The following is a 13,451-nucleotide window of genomic DNA, read 5'->3' as shown; positions in this document are numbered from 1 at the left end:
TTGTGTGAATGCTAGCGCGCGAGTCTGACTAGCAAGCAATATAAATATGCACCACAGGTTCACAACTGGATGGATAAGGCGATGATTACTCTACAGGACATGTCACAGTATTACACAAGCTCACTACACGGACAGATTTATCAGGCTTGATTGTTCGGTACTGCACAAAGAGGCGTCACATGTTCTATTAGTTGTCAATGGCTCTTTTACAAGGAAGAAAATTGGGTCAACAAAGAACGGTACCATAAGTTCATAACACAACCACCCTGTAAAATCATCACAACCGCAGGCCACGTCTATCGCGCGTGATCTCACCGAGGTGCCTCGTGAGAACCCACACAATGGTCAAGAACTCGCCTCCACGGGTCAGATTCCTGATGTGGGAGTCCTTGTTGCAGTGGCTGCCTGCAAAGCACATCATCTCCACCCACAAGCCAAAGATCGCCTGCAAAAGATGCTGCGTTCCCCATCCTTTGTTAAGCAGGTCGATGGCAAGCTCAGCCCCAATCTTGCACGGGCTCTTGTGTCTCCGGACTGGGTTATCAGGCTCACGCCCTTCCTTAAGCAAGTCCCGGGCAAGTTCTGCTCTGGTACGGTTCAGAGGAGGTCCAATGTTGTTGTCGCAGATACTGTTCAGCCACACCAGCGCCCCTGCGTAAACGGGGCGGCGATTCGGGCCAGGCAACATCTCAGGGTGCTTGGCAAGGAGGAACATCATGTAATCTGACAGCACCTCGACGGCCTCTGCGTGGTCGCTGTCGTTGTCTCGAACGTGGACCGCGAACAGGATTGCACTGGTAGCTGTGTGCCAGATGATGATTCTGGCATCAAAGTCCGCGTCGAGCGCGGGTAGCTCCGGGTTCTGGCCCAGGGCATTCATGGGTTCCTCCATGCCGACATGCCTCTCCGCAATCCTCAGTATTTCGTCAAGCAACAAATCCTTGAGGCGTGCAGAGACCTGCTTAGGAGAAGGCAGCTGGTGAATCTTTACCCTGGAAAGCGTTTCTGAGACCGAAATGGGCCCTGCGCAGTAGTCGATCATGTTAAATTGACCAATGGTGGCGGGCCAGGCTCTTCTTCTCCGTGCCTTCACGAGCCGGCGGAGAGAGATGATTACACCATGAAGTCGATGCCATCTCCACCAGTACAAGTAATGGCATGTCCAGGTGGAGCATATGGCGCTGACCCCTGACGTGAGCTCCACGAGGATGGCCCCAACCAGCAGGACGTAGGTGATGGCCACATCGGCCCTAGCGTAGCCATCCTTGCTGACGCCCTGAAACAGCAGGAACGCAGAGGCAACAACAAGCAGCGAGCAGACGCGGGTGCAGAACCCATACCAGGTGTGAACCACCCTCGCCTTTGTGTAGATGATGTCGTAGACGAGAGAGAGCTCCATGTGAACCACCTCGTAGATTTGCTTCCTACCCAGAAAATAGCCAGTGACTCCGTTCTCGTAGTGCGATGTTCCTGGGTTATGGGCCAGGAACATGCGCAGGCATAGGCCCAGCAGGGTGCGAGCACCATATAGGATGCCCTCCTCTGCGTCCATCTTCTCCAGGTCACCAATGGCATCATCGTACGAAGGGGCGCCGTAGCTTTCCTCGCATCGCTTGTCAAGGAAGTCGTTCATGCCCTCGTTGTCGGTGCACTTGAGCGCCCATATCCTCTCGACGTACTTGGCAGCACCAGCCACCAGCATCAGTATACTGGCAGCAACCAAGTTACGGTGGGTTGCTTGCGGCTGCGGCTGCCAAGATATGTACCTGTAGATGACATAAGAAACTCCCAGGGCCTGCACCAGGAGCGTCTGCAGGTGCCGTAGCCAGAGCCGGTTGTCTTCCAAGGCGTACGCGGTGATGGTGTCCTGGCCGCCCAAGTGCAGCAGGAGGAAAGGCGCCCAGAACGGGACGAGCCCGTGCGCGCGCGCGAGGCCACCGATGGATAGGTGCCCGATGGTGTAGGTCCCGGTGGAGTCGGCGGCCAGGTACGCCAGCCAGAGGAGGGCTCTCAGCACCGTGGAGGCGTTACGCCTCCGGAAGTCGGCGGAGATGAAGAGGAAGATTTGCAATGACAGGCTCAGCAAGACCAGGATCTGGACTGCCCATTCGCTCCACAGGTGCTCTATCCCACCAACCATTATATTGTCTACTCCACTGAAATATATGCACACATAAAAAGTAAGAATCGAATCATATATCATTATTAGGTAATAAAATGTCAGGGAACATGCATGTATATACTTTAGGTTACGTTCTTGGGATGTCTTAATTATTTATCTAGTGATGTCTTAATCAGTTTATGTGCAAATAAAAAAACCGAAACGTGACACAAGTAATAGTAATTACGCTACCAATAGCGCAATTGAGGAGAGTTAAATTGTGCAGCAGGTGAATGAAAGACTTCACTCCTGGGGAAAATAAATAAAAGACTAGCAAATGAATAACTACTACCCAAAAAACGCATGAAAATGGAACTTACCTTAATGCTCCAAGACCGGAAGAGCTTTATCCCTCAAGACTAAATGTGGACTTGCAAAAATGACTGGACTTCGATTCATAGAAAACAATGCAAAATGGACTTCCATCACCATGGCTTCTGGTCTTCTTCTATCAAAAGCTCGTGTAAGGTTGATGGGGGTTCCTTGCTTTCAATCATAGCAAAGGGTTCGTTGCTTCGAACCGACGAACCTTGCTTGGCATAGGGTACCTTGCTTCGAACCAACCTTGGCATAGGGTTCCTTGCTTTGAATCAATGTAGTTTTTTTTTACAAAAAAAGAATAATTGCTTGTTGGGCGATTCCCCCATTGGGTTGGACCACACCACAGCAAAAGTCCTTCCACGGCTAGAGTATGTCTTGAGGATCACAGTAATTTGTAAATGATTAGAGTTAAACTCTAAAAAATAGAAAAAGGAGCCAAAGCTCAATTTCAGAGCTAACACCATTCACAGCAATCCACATTGTAAACGACATTCCCATGTTTCCTTTTGAATCCTCCACGTGAAGCCACCCAGAATTGAACACTTAAAAAATTAGAGAAATCCTAAAAATTCTCATAGAAAACAAAAATATCCGGCAATTAATCTGACAACTCTAATCATAATAGTCATTGGATCTGTTATTTTTTCTAATAAATTATCCACATCTGCCATTGTGAAAATAGGCTAAAGTAACCTCTAAACATGTATCTAAATTACCCACCTCTACCATTATAAAAAATAATCTAAAGTAACCCTTCTAATCTTCATAAAAATTACCCACATATGCCATTATAAAAATAATATCAAATAACCCCTAAGTCTGTATATAAATTATCTAATTATATTATTATTAAAAGTTAAATTAACTTCTAAATCTGAATCTAAGTTATATAATTATAATAGAATCTTAAAATGCACCAATAAAAAATTATAAATTATTATGTCTATCATTATTAATATATTATTTATGTTATTGCTTATATAAAAATACTACTTATGGTGCGTGCCATGTACGGGGAAGATATAAGAATACCAATTTTTATGTTGTTCACATAGCTTAAACGGATGGTTCAATTAAATACATATCAAATACATATGGAGGTGTGATACAAAGTGAAAAAAATATTGTTACTAACTAGATATATTGCAACTCGATAATGATGAGTATGTATCTTTAGGGTATTGTCGTTAGAATATTACTAGATGAAAGAGAGCATGAGATATATAATTATAATTATTAGCTATACATCTTATTTTTATATTAATTCTAATTAGTCTGTGCGGGAGTACGGGTTGATAGGCTAGTTAACACAACAAACACATAGCGTTCAAAGCAGATAGATAAGTTCTTTCTCGATGAAAAAGGTACTATGGGTGAGTAAGAACCGATGACAGGAAGTCAGGAAACACATAAGTTTTGTTCAAGAAACCAGACATCATAATATATTGCATGATAAAATAATTGTTCAATACATAATGAAGACTTCGTAGTCGATTTCTGTTCATTCTGCCGAAAGATAAAGAGAAACCCACTGTCCTTCAGCCCTCAGCCCTAGTGAAAAGAAGAATATTAGTTTGGAAGAAAGCTTTGAACCCTGGCTACACAAGCAGCAATGCAATGGCAACATACGAAGGAAGAAAGGTGTTAACAATTAGCAAGTAGTATCTACAACAGACTGGTTCATCTTATCAGTCTGCAATAATTTTTTTACTAACGATATTTCTTCCGTTCTAAATTATAGGTCGTTTTAAGATTTCTAGATAAGTATTTTTTACTATGCATCTAGATACATAGCAAAAATTATAATTTAAATTTGCCAAAATAACTTACAATTTGGTACGAAGAAAGTATATAACAAGAAAATTACATAAGAGCTAATACACCAAATGCAAGGTATTTGACATATATATGGAAATCCCCAGCCAGAACGCACAAGAGTAAGAGCTTGTTTCCAGAAAATCCCCAGCCAGGATATGTAACAAGAAAATCACTTCAGAGCTAATACACCGAATGCATGGGATTGTTTTCAGTCAGATGAGCGAAAAAGCAAATCGCTACTGGATTCTGCGATTCGCTGCCTCGGCCCGTCCACCACAAGCGTCCAACCCCCCGCTGATTCAGCTCGGCCCAGCTCAGCCCATACAACCTCGCTTAACGTCTCAGGCCCGGTTCGGCCCGGCCCACCCCGTCATAGCCAACTACACGACACCCACCTTCCTTCCTCGGCTCCTCCTCCCCGGTCCTCCTCTGCCCCGTCGCGTCCGCCCCGCGCCGCGGCAACTTCCACCGCCTCTGCCGCCGCTGCAGCCGCCCCACTTCCCTAACCCCACGCGCCCGCTCGCTCCGCTGCCGTCCACTCCGCCTCTCCCGCTGCTTTCCTCCGGGCGCCTCGGCCGCGCCGCGGCGCCTTAAACCCTAGATCTGCGCCCCCGGCTCTACGCTGGCCGCGCCCGCACCCCGACGCCGGCGCGCCGCCGATCGCCGCCCGTCGCCCGATCCCAGGTGACGATCGATTGCTTGCTGCGTAGTGCATGCTGTGGTCGCGCTACTTAGTCCACCCTTGCCCCCGTCTCGCAGTAGCCTCGCGGACCATACGACTATTCGGGTCAATCTCCTCTGTTTTAAACCGCTGCAGTTGCCGATTAATGGGTTGATTCGTGCCGAGCTTGATTCGATAGTGTTGGGCTCACTGATTGGGCGAAAGTGGAAACTAGTGGTGCAGTGATCATGCAATTTTGCCCTGACTTAGATTTTTGACCTTTTGTGTTCAACCGTTCATTGAACAGATTGTACCCTTTCCATAGATTTTCTATCTTGTTTGGCTACAAGCGTCATCTTTTAAGTTTTCAGTTGTCAGAATTTAGGAAACATTCCATTTCAGCATTAAGTGTTTTTATTGATATTAGAGGTCTGGAATGGTACGTTTCCGTTTTTTTTTATTTCCGAATTGCCCTTGTTTCACACGAAAGGCGGTCGAGCCGGTGTGACCCTAATAGATGCTAGACCTTTTCTAGGCACAAATTTGCCAAGCAGATACTTGTGAAAAGTTCGTGCTGTGCTGAACCTTACTAGATACTGGCTATCTTGTGATCCCAGTGCCCTTATGAAATGTTTATCACTAGTTTGTAGGTTTAGTTGCTCCAAGTTTAGATAGCTTCCTTCAATGCATCGTGTTGGGAGTGCTGGTAACACGGCCGGCTCGACTCGACCGAGAAAGGAGAAGCGCTTCACATATGTGCTTAATGATGCTGATTCTAAAAAGGTATGTTGTACATAAATAAACCATCACTGGCAGCTCTTTTGATTTTGTTTCTTTAGATCTAGCTGTTCCTAGGTATTCTCCATAAGTTTCGAACAATCCATGCCCCACTCCTATGTCCTGCTGATACATTTCATTCTGTTTGTTTTTTCAGCATTGTGCAGGGATCAACTGCTTGGCTTATCTAAATGGTTCTGCATTTAGTACAAGTGATTATCTTTTTAGCGGGAGTCGTGATGGTACCTTGAAAAGATGGGAATTAAATAATGGGAATGCAAGCTTCTCAGCAACTTTTGAGTCACATGTTGATTGGGTATGCCCTTTTCTTTTTTAATCCAAGCTGTTTTTCCTGTTTGAAATAGCAAGGAGTGCTTGAAATATCTCTTAGTTATGTTGCTTAAGAAAATCCGAAATGATCCCTCTGAATTATGTGTATTATATCATTTCTGTCTATACATTTTAGCATGTCATTTGACAATCTGAGGTTTACTATTTGAATCCAATGCTAGCACATTCATGCTACTATCCATTTATTTTAACATGAAATCAACTCAGTTTATTATTTGGACCATTATGATCGACCTTTTGAGTACATTTTATCAACAAACATTTAGATTGATATATTCAAGCTGGTTTGTGTTATTTTCTGCTCCTTCTGTCCTTTTCTTTTTTATATTTTTCTTAACTTCAATGTTTAAATTGGAACATTATTGTGTCGTCTGTAAGCGGTGGGGTTATTGGATGAAAGTTGACAGAGAGGCCAATGTCAAAGGATGACCTAACCTCTCTTATCTTTAGCATATTTGCTAGGTCTTTGTTACTTTATTTGGACAAAACAACATTAGCTGAAAGAAGAGCGATTATATGTTTTAGAATTACTATTTTCAGTGTCCACAAAAATGGTGGCAATGGATGTTTTATGATTTTTATTTTTCTGTTTGTAAAGTGGAATAGTAGTACTGTCCAGTGTTTTATGTTGTTCTAAGCTGTTCTTTATTGTGCAGGTTAATGATGCTATCATAGTTGGTGAAAAGCTTGTTTCCTGTTCCTCAGACACCACCCTAAAGGTTTGTTGTGTAACACTTTCGTTCTTAAATATTGTTTGCTGAGAGTGCATGTCTTCTAATGTATATCTTCACAGGTGTGGAATTGCTTCTCTGAGGGTGCCTGTACTAGGACTCTCCGCCAGCATTCTGATTATGTGATTTGTCTTGCTGCTGCCGAGAAGAATGTAATCCATGCTTGTGCTTTTTTGTGGGACTTTTAGCTTCTTTGTTGTTTTGGTTTTTACAGTCTTTTTTGGGCCTCTGTATTGTAGAGCAACATTGTCGCCTCTGGTGGTCTTGGTGGTGAGGTCTTTATTTGGGACATTGATGCTGCTCTTGCTCCTGTAGCCAAATCTGTGGATGCAAAAGAGGATGAGGTTCCTAATGGAAACTCCGGACCTGCTTTGACAACGTTGTGCAATGTAAATTCTAGTAGCAACATCGCTTCCTCTAATGGACAAACACATGGTTACAGTCCAATTACTGCCAAAGGACACAAAGATTCAGTTTATGCACTGGCTATGAATGATACAGGAACCCTTCTTGTCTCTGGTGGCACTGAAAAGGTATTGCCCTCTTCATCTTTGGGACAAGTATGGATTTTTTTTCTTTGTGATTAGGAGGCCAGTCAACTTTTAGTTTCTGTAGACTTTGTCTAAAAGACCTCTCCTAAAATCCTTATATTTATTTTTATGCAGGTTGTTCGAGTGTGGGATCCCAGGACAGGTTCAAAAAAGATGAAGTTGAGGGGGCACACGGACAATATCAGGACCTTACTTCTTGATTCCACAGGAAGGTGTGTCTAGCATTATCAAATGGGCTCTTGTAAATTCATCTAGGCTATGCTATGCTAATATTCACTTTGTTTACTGTTCACTGGTAAAGATTTGGACTTCTACAGTTCTATTACATTTTGTGCATGAAAGAGCAGTTTATTGATGATGATATGGTGCTGTTCTCTCTTTTTTTTAAAAAAAATGTGCCTGGTCTGTTCTGCAATGCATTTAGTTAACGAACGGCTATTCTTGTGTTAGATATGCTGAAACTGAATTATATATTCCTGGTACCTTCACATCTTTATGCACTACAATGGTATAGATTTATACTTCAATTTATCCTTTGACCTTTTGACATTTAACATCGGTTTCATACTTTCATATAGTTACTATGAGCAATGGGTCTTGTCTTTTGTCTATATCGGATAACATTTGCTCCAGAAACATTCTTTTGATCAAGTCAGCACTCGAGCACCAAGCCTCCAACTATGAAATTTCATTAATCAGTCCAGATCAGGAATTTAACTGTTTAGATCTATAAACTAATGTCAACAGTAACATTAGTCTGCAGAGTCAATGTACTGGTTACCATCCGAGTGGAGCAATGTGCCATGTAATCCACTTTCATGTTTCTCTTAAATGAATTGACATGGAAATGACATACATGACACATTATGGCCGTGATGGTGATGGTTGACCTGGAGCGGCTGATATTACATTAACCTCAATATGTTTGGTCAAATTGCTGATTTTGGCTGTAACTACCAAAAAAGATGTAATACGGATTGGTCTTTCTCTCTTTGCCTGGGGTTTGTGGAACTATTACATCCTGTCTGCTTTCATTAAATGACTTATTAATCTTTTCTTAACAATGTTTTCAGGTATTGTCTATCAGGATCTTCTGATTCGATGATAAGGTAGCTATGTAGCTCCAACATCCCATTCATCTCCCTCTTTCTTTGTGCTTGACATAAATTCTCTGATTACTTTTGACATCTTAGGTATTTTATATGCTTTGCAGACTATGGGATCTAGGACAGCAACGTTGTGTTCATTCTTATGCTGTGCATACTGATTCAGTTTGGGCACTTGCGACTACTCCTTCATTTGGGCATGTCTACAGTGGTGGAAGAGACCAATCTGTGAGTTAATTATCTCGCATGTATTGAATAGTAAGTTTTCTTCATTGTTCAGAACTTTCATATATTTACTGTATTGCAGGTATACCTGACAGATTTGTCCACAAGAGAGAGTGTCTTACTCTGCACAAATGAATACCCTATTCTACAGTTGTCTCTGCAAGATTACACAATATGGGTTGCAACAACGGATTCTTCTGTTTATGGATGGCCAGCTGAAGGGCACACACCCCAAAAGGTCTTCGAAAAGGGTGGCTCATTCTTAGCTGGGAATTTGTCATTTTCAAGGGCACGAGCTTCTTTAGAGGGATCAGCACCTGTAAGCATGAGAGTTGTCTTCTTTTATCAAATTATATTTCTTTTTTTTTTTCTGAAGACAACGCGTTGCAAGCATAATGTACAAACATAGAAGTTAACTTGTCTTCTAAGTTAGTTTTGGAAGTGTTAATTGAGTAGGATCTAATAAGTGCTATAACAGAAATCTAATTAGCTTAAACTTGAGATCTTTCCCAAGTGGCCCTCTAGGTCTCTTTTTTTCAGTGTCGTGTTCTGGTGATTTAGCGGTTTCATTTCTAGTCTTATTTCCCTACTTGGATACTGTTCTTACATTATGCCAGATGCTGCCAAAGTTCTTTCAATCCATTAATTCTGCTATTCCTTTATTTAATATTTCACTGCCTGATGAACAGCAGTTATATCCATTCAATTCTTGCCTGCCAGCAAATTGTTAACTAATGGTGATTACTAAGTATTTGTAGTCTATTCTACTTTAGGTGCCTGTGTACAAAGAACCATCTATTGTTATCCCAGGAGTTCCAGCAATAATCCAGCATGAGATAATGAATAATAGGAGGCATGTACTGACAAAGGTGATTACAAAATTTCTTTTACGTGTCCTGTTATTAAACTGCAAGGAGTGGTATCATGGCGTATGCACCCATATTCTTTTCTGCAGGATACTGCTGGTTCTGTCAAGTTGTGGGAGATTACCCGGGGAGCTGTTATTGAAGACTTTGGCAAGGTTATAGTTTCTCCTTAATTTCTTGGATGATTGTTCCCTAAGATATATACATGCATGTTAATTATTGGCATTTCTTATTTCTATCCCTTTCTGTAAGTACACTATTTCTTAATGCCTTTGTTTTATTAAAATTTTAACTCATTTGCTTTGATTATGCAGGTTTCTTTCGAAGAGAAGAAAAAAGAGCTTTTTGAGATGGTATTACTGAAATATCATGATTTCTATATTGTATTAAAAGTTGCTACCTATTACTTTGTAATTTTTTAATTGATTATTAGGTAAGCATACCTGCCTGGTTCACCATGGATGCTCGATTGGGATGCTTGTCTGTCCACCTGGATACTCCACAATGCTTCTCTGCTGAAATATATGCGGTTGACTTAAATGTTTCTGGAGCACAAGAAGACCTTAAGGTTTGCACAGCAACTTATATTATGTGTACTGGTTACATCTGTTTTCACAATTCAGTCTTTAGCATTTTGTGAGCTGATAATGTGGTTTCTGTTTCTAAATGTGTTGGAAAGATTTTTTTTTCTTTAATGATGAATTTTTAATTCTTGTTGCTGAAAAGTATTCTGGACATATCAATAGAGTGCATTTTTGGCAAAATCTGAGCTGCCACCTGCAGTCGAGTGAAGTGAGATACTGAATCCACCCAATCTCATCTTCTGAATGGTTCCCCCAAATTGTGCAGATTAATTTGGCTCAGGAGACACTTCGTGGTTTGCTAGTTCATTGGAGTAAACGGAAACAGAAGTCTAGTTCACATAGTTTGTCGAATGGGGATAGTTCATCAGGGAAAGATGTTCTGTCAAAAGACTCGCCCCGGTCAAGATCCGAGGTGGATGATGGAACCGAAAACCATGCAACTCATGTGCTTCCGTCATTTGAGTTTTCTATGGTTTCGCCTCCGTCAATTATCACAGAAGGTTCTAGTGGAGGGCCTTGGAGAAAGAGAATTACTGATTTGGATGGAACTGAGGGTGATCTCCCATGGTGGTGTGTGGACTGTGTCACCCATAATCGATATCCAAAGGAGAATACAAAGTAAGTGCTCATTTCAATTCCCTCTTTGTCCTCAGATGATATTTCTCCCCTGATATCTGCAACTTTGTTATCTGCTGGTAGGCCTGCTAGTGGGGCGGGTGGAAATGGGTATTTCGGGTTGGGTTCACAGGTGGTGTTTGTTTGAGTGGGTGGAAATGGGTTTTAGAGGCTAGCGAGTCGGAACGGGTTGGGTTACTGCAAGTGTGGGTTAAGGTGGGTTGGATTATTTTTTCTCTTGATCTCGTCACGGTGGGTTCCCAGACACTCTACTCTCACGAGTCAGGGGATTGGGAGTAGACGGTAGCTTTAGGCGGTGGCCAGGATTGGTTCAGGTGGGGTCAACTTATCCTGCAGAATGGGTTGGGTTGGGTCCTAGAAGATGCGGAGTGAGGTGGGGCGGGTTGGGGAGATCGAATCAGCTGCTATGGGGTGGGGTGGATACGGAGTGGGTTTTCACTCATTAGCAGGGCTATCTGCGGGAGATGAATTAATTTGGAATGTATTAGCATATTCCATTTCTAAATTTTGAGTTACCGTGGTTCTTAAGTCTTCAGTGGTGCGCTATGTCTTTGGAACAATTCCAGTTGTGGTGTGCTTTCATAATATTTCCTCTAGCTGTGACCATGTGTTATTTGTGTGGAGCTACTGAAAAAGATGTTTGCACACACACATGCATCGGCATCCATGGTTTTTATTTGTCTTACTGGAAACGAGGAAGATATGAGCAAATGAAAATTTGTGGATGATGCTCGGCTGTATTAATGTTATATAGGGTTCGCCCTAGGTTACCATGGCTTTCAATGTGTGGGTTTGCTCCTGATTTTTCTTTTTTCTTTTAAAGAAAGTTCCTGATGTTTCTTTTCCTTTGTTCAATGCAGATGTGGCTTTTATTTGCATCCTGCTGAAGGCTCGCCTGCGCCAAACATAACTCAAGGGAAGCTGAGTGCTCCACGGATATTGAGGATTCACAAAGTAAGATGTTCTCAAAATCATTGATCCACAGCAAATGCAAGATGTTGTAAAATGGTGAATCCCCCAATACACAATGATAGAAGTGGTTGTTGGCGGTGCATGGAAGAATCAGCTCTGCGTGGAGAGAACTTTGTGTGTCAACAGTCAACTGTGTTTGCATGCATGCGTTTGTGACATCAGAATAGCTTACTACCTATATATTTGCATGTTTCTGTTAAAATAGCTAACTGTATAGATTTTTCGCAACCTTAAAATAGATACTTTAGGACCCTTGATTTCAACCATTCAGATATTTATCGCGTGACTGTATAGCATGGAGTAATTTATTATCACTATGAAATATTTTTTTCCATTTTATAAACCACCTTATTTACTCTTTCATAGTTCACACCTTATTCCATGTCGTTGTACAGGTAGCTAATTATGTGGTTGAGAAACTCGTTCTTGATAAACCGTTGGATGGAGGCTCTGACAGCACATTTGCTATGGGATTGAGTTCTGGTCAATCACAACTCTCAACGCTAGATAGTTCTTCGCGGATTGGACTAAAGCCATGGCAAAAACTAAAGCCATGTGTAGAGATATTGTGCAATAACCAGGTAAGTTTTTTTTCTCTAAATATAGTCGGCGTATTCTATATTTAGGTGTCATTTTACCTACATTAAGAACAAATGGAAGACACAGTTTTGCTTATAACGAGCTTGTGTTGCCACCTGTAGTAGTCTTCCATGAATAGTTTGGCCAAGATGTTTTCCTGTTTTGTTCACTCTTTTCATCATCAATAGGTTCCTATGATTATGGTGTTACAGGCTTTCAGCTCCAGTGTTTTTTTCTAGTTCCATGTTTTTAAACTGACTGCAGTATACAGGCACCTATTGAGCAGAATCCGTATCATGGACTTGCCAAATACCTTAGTTTTTCAGTAAATTCTGCCATATTATACTCATAAAAAACAAACATACCCTTACCAGTTTGACCTTATAAATAATAATGATCTTCCTGTAGCTTTATTCTTGCATATCATATATAATAAGCACTGTAAAAAATTATTTGGAGTCAAATTTACCTTATGTTCGAAATTTCATGTTCTCCCCTCCTGTTCTACCTACATAAAACCATTGTAATGATTGAGGTTTTCTGCAACTGAAGGGATAGAGATTAGAGAAATGCTAAATATTGATTTATTTTTGTGGCCTTTGTTCTAAAGAAATTTGCTACAGTCTTTTGTGCTGTTGTGCTAATGTGTCCTCTATGAAGCAGGTTCTATCGCAAGAGATGAGTTTGGCTACAGTGAGAACATATATTTGGAAGAAGCCGGAAGACTTGATTCTTCATTATAGAGTGGTCCAATCGAGATGATCGCAGCTTCAGATGTACATGCTCACTTGGTTCTCCAGATGCGTTCAGCATGTCTGCACCGTAGATGGTGTTGTTTTGGTGGCGTTGAACTGTTGAAGATACCTATGGCTTAGAGAGAAAACCATCACCTTACAGAAATATTTTGCTCGTGTCACCTTAGCTGTTCCTCGAAATGCGACTTCTTTGTAAAGTTCCTAATCTTGCCCTGCTAGTAAGATGTATCATAGCACAGGTTATAAGGTTCTCTGCTGGCTGCCAAGCTTGTAAATGTAGAGACTGGGTGCTTAATAAAAGATTAAATGTATTTTTTTTCGTTCTCTTTTACATATATGGTTTGTAAGGTAGATTCT

General features: G+C 41.7%; 2 protein-coding genes across 3 annotated transcripts; one reads left to right on the top strand and one right to left on the bottom strand.

Annotated features, from left to right (window-relative positions):
- Positions 1–277: 277 nt before the first annotated feature.
- LOC112884408 lies at positions 278–2,140 on the bottom strand. The gene has a single exon (XM_025949789.1). It carries the CDS (start codon positions 2,138–2,140, stop codon positions 278–280), a length of 1,863 nt encoding a protein of 620 aa, XP_025805574.1.
- A 2,547-nt stretch (positions 2,141–4,687) lies between these two features.
- On the top strand, positions 4,688–13,425 carry LOC112885792 (WD repeat-containing protein 48). 2 transcript variants are annotated; one of them, XM_025951438.1, is made up of 18 exons: positions 4,688–4,984; positions 5,612–5,744; positions 5,896–6,054; positions 6,746–6,808; positions 6,883–6,972; positions 7,060–7,353; positions 7,486–7,583; positions 8,445–8,480; positions 8,585–8,705; positions 8,785–9,021; positions 9,476–9,571; positions 9,658–9,723; positions 9,883–9,921; positions 10,002–10,136; positions 10,418–10,770; positions 11,649–11,742; positions 12,156–12,341; positions 13,003–13,425. In XM_025951438.1, the coding sequence occupies exons 2-18, from the start codon at positions 5,646–5,648 to the stop codon at positions 13,099–13,101; spliced, it is 2,265 nt and encodes a 754-aa protein (XP_025807223.1). In that variant the 5' UTR covers positions 4,688–4,984; positions 5,612–5,645; the 3' UTR covers positions 13,102–13,425. The 2 variants fall into 2 exon arrangements, with proteins under 2 accessions (XP_025807223.1, XP_025807222.1); XM_025951437.1 differs by having other exon boundaries at positions 5,605–5,744.
- Positions 13,426–13,451: the final 26 nt, after the last annotated feature.

The sequence above is a fragment of the Panicum hallii genome, chromosome 3 (genome assembly GCF_002211085.1).
Source record: "Panicum hallii strain FIL2 chromosome 3, PHallii_v3.1, whole genome shotgun sequence".
In the NCBI taxonomy this organism is placed as follows: domain Eukaryota; kingdom Viridiplantae; phylum Streptophyta; class Magnoliopsida; order Poales; family Poaceae; genus Panicum; species Panicum hallii.
The sequence above is the reverse complement of the archived record's forward strand: the minus strand, read 5'-3'. Positions and strand labels throughout refer to the sequence as shown.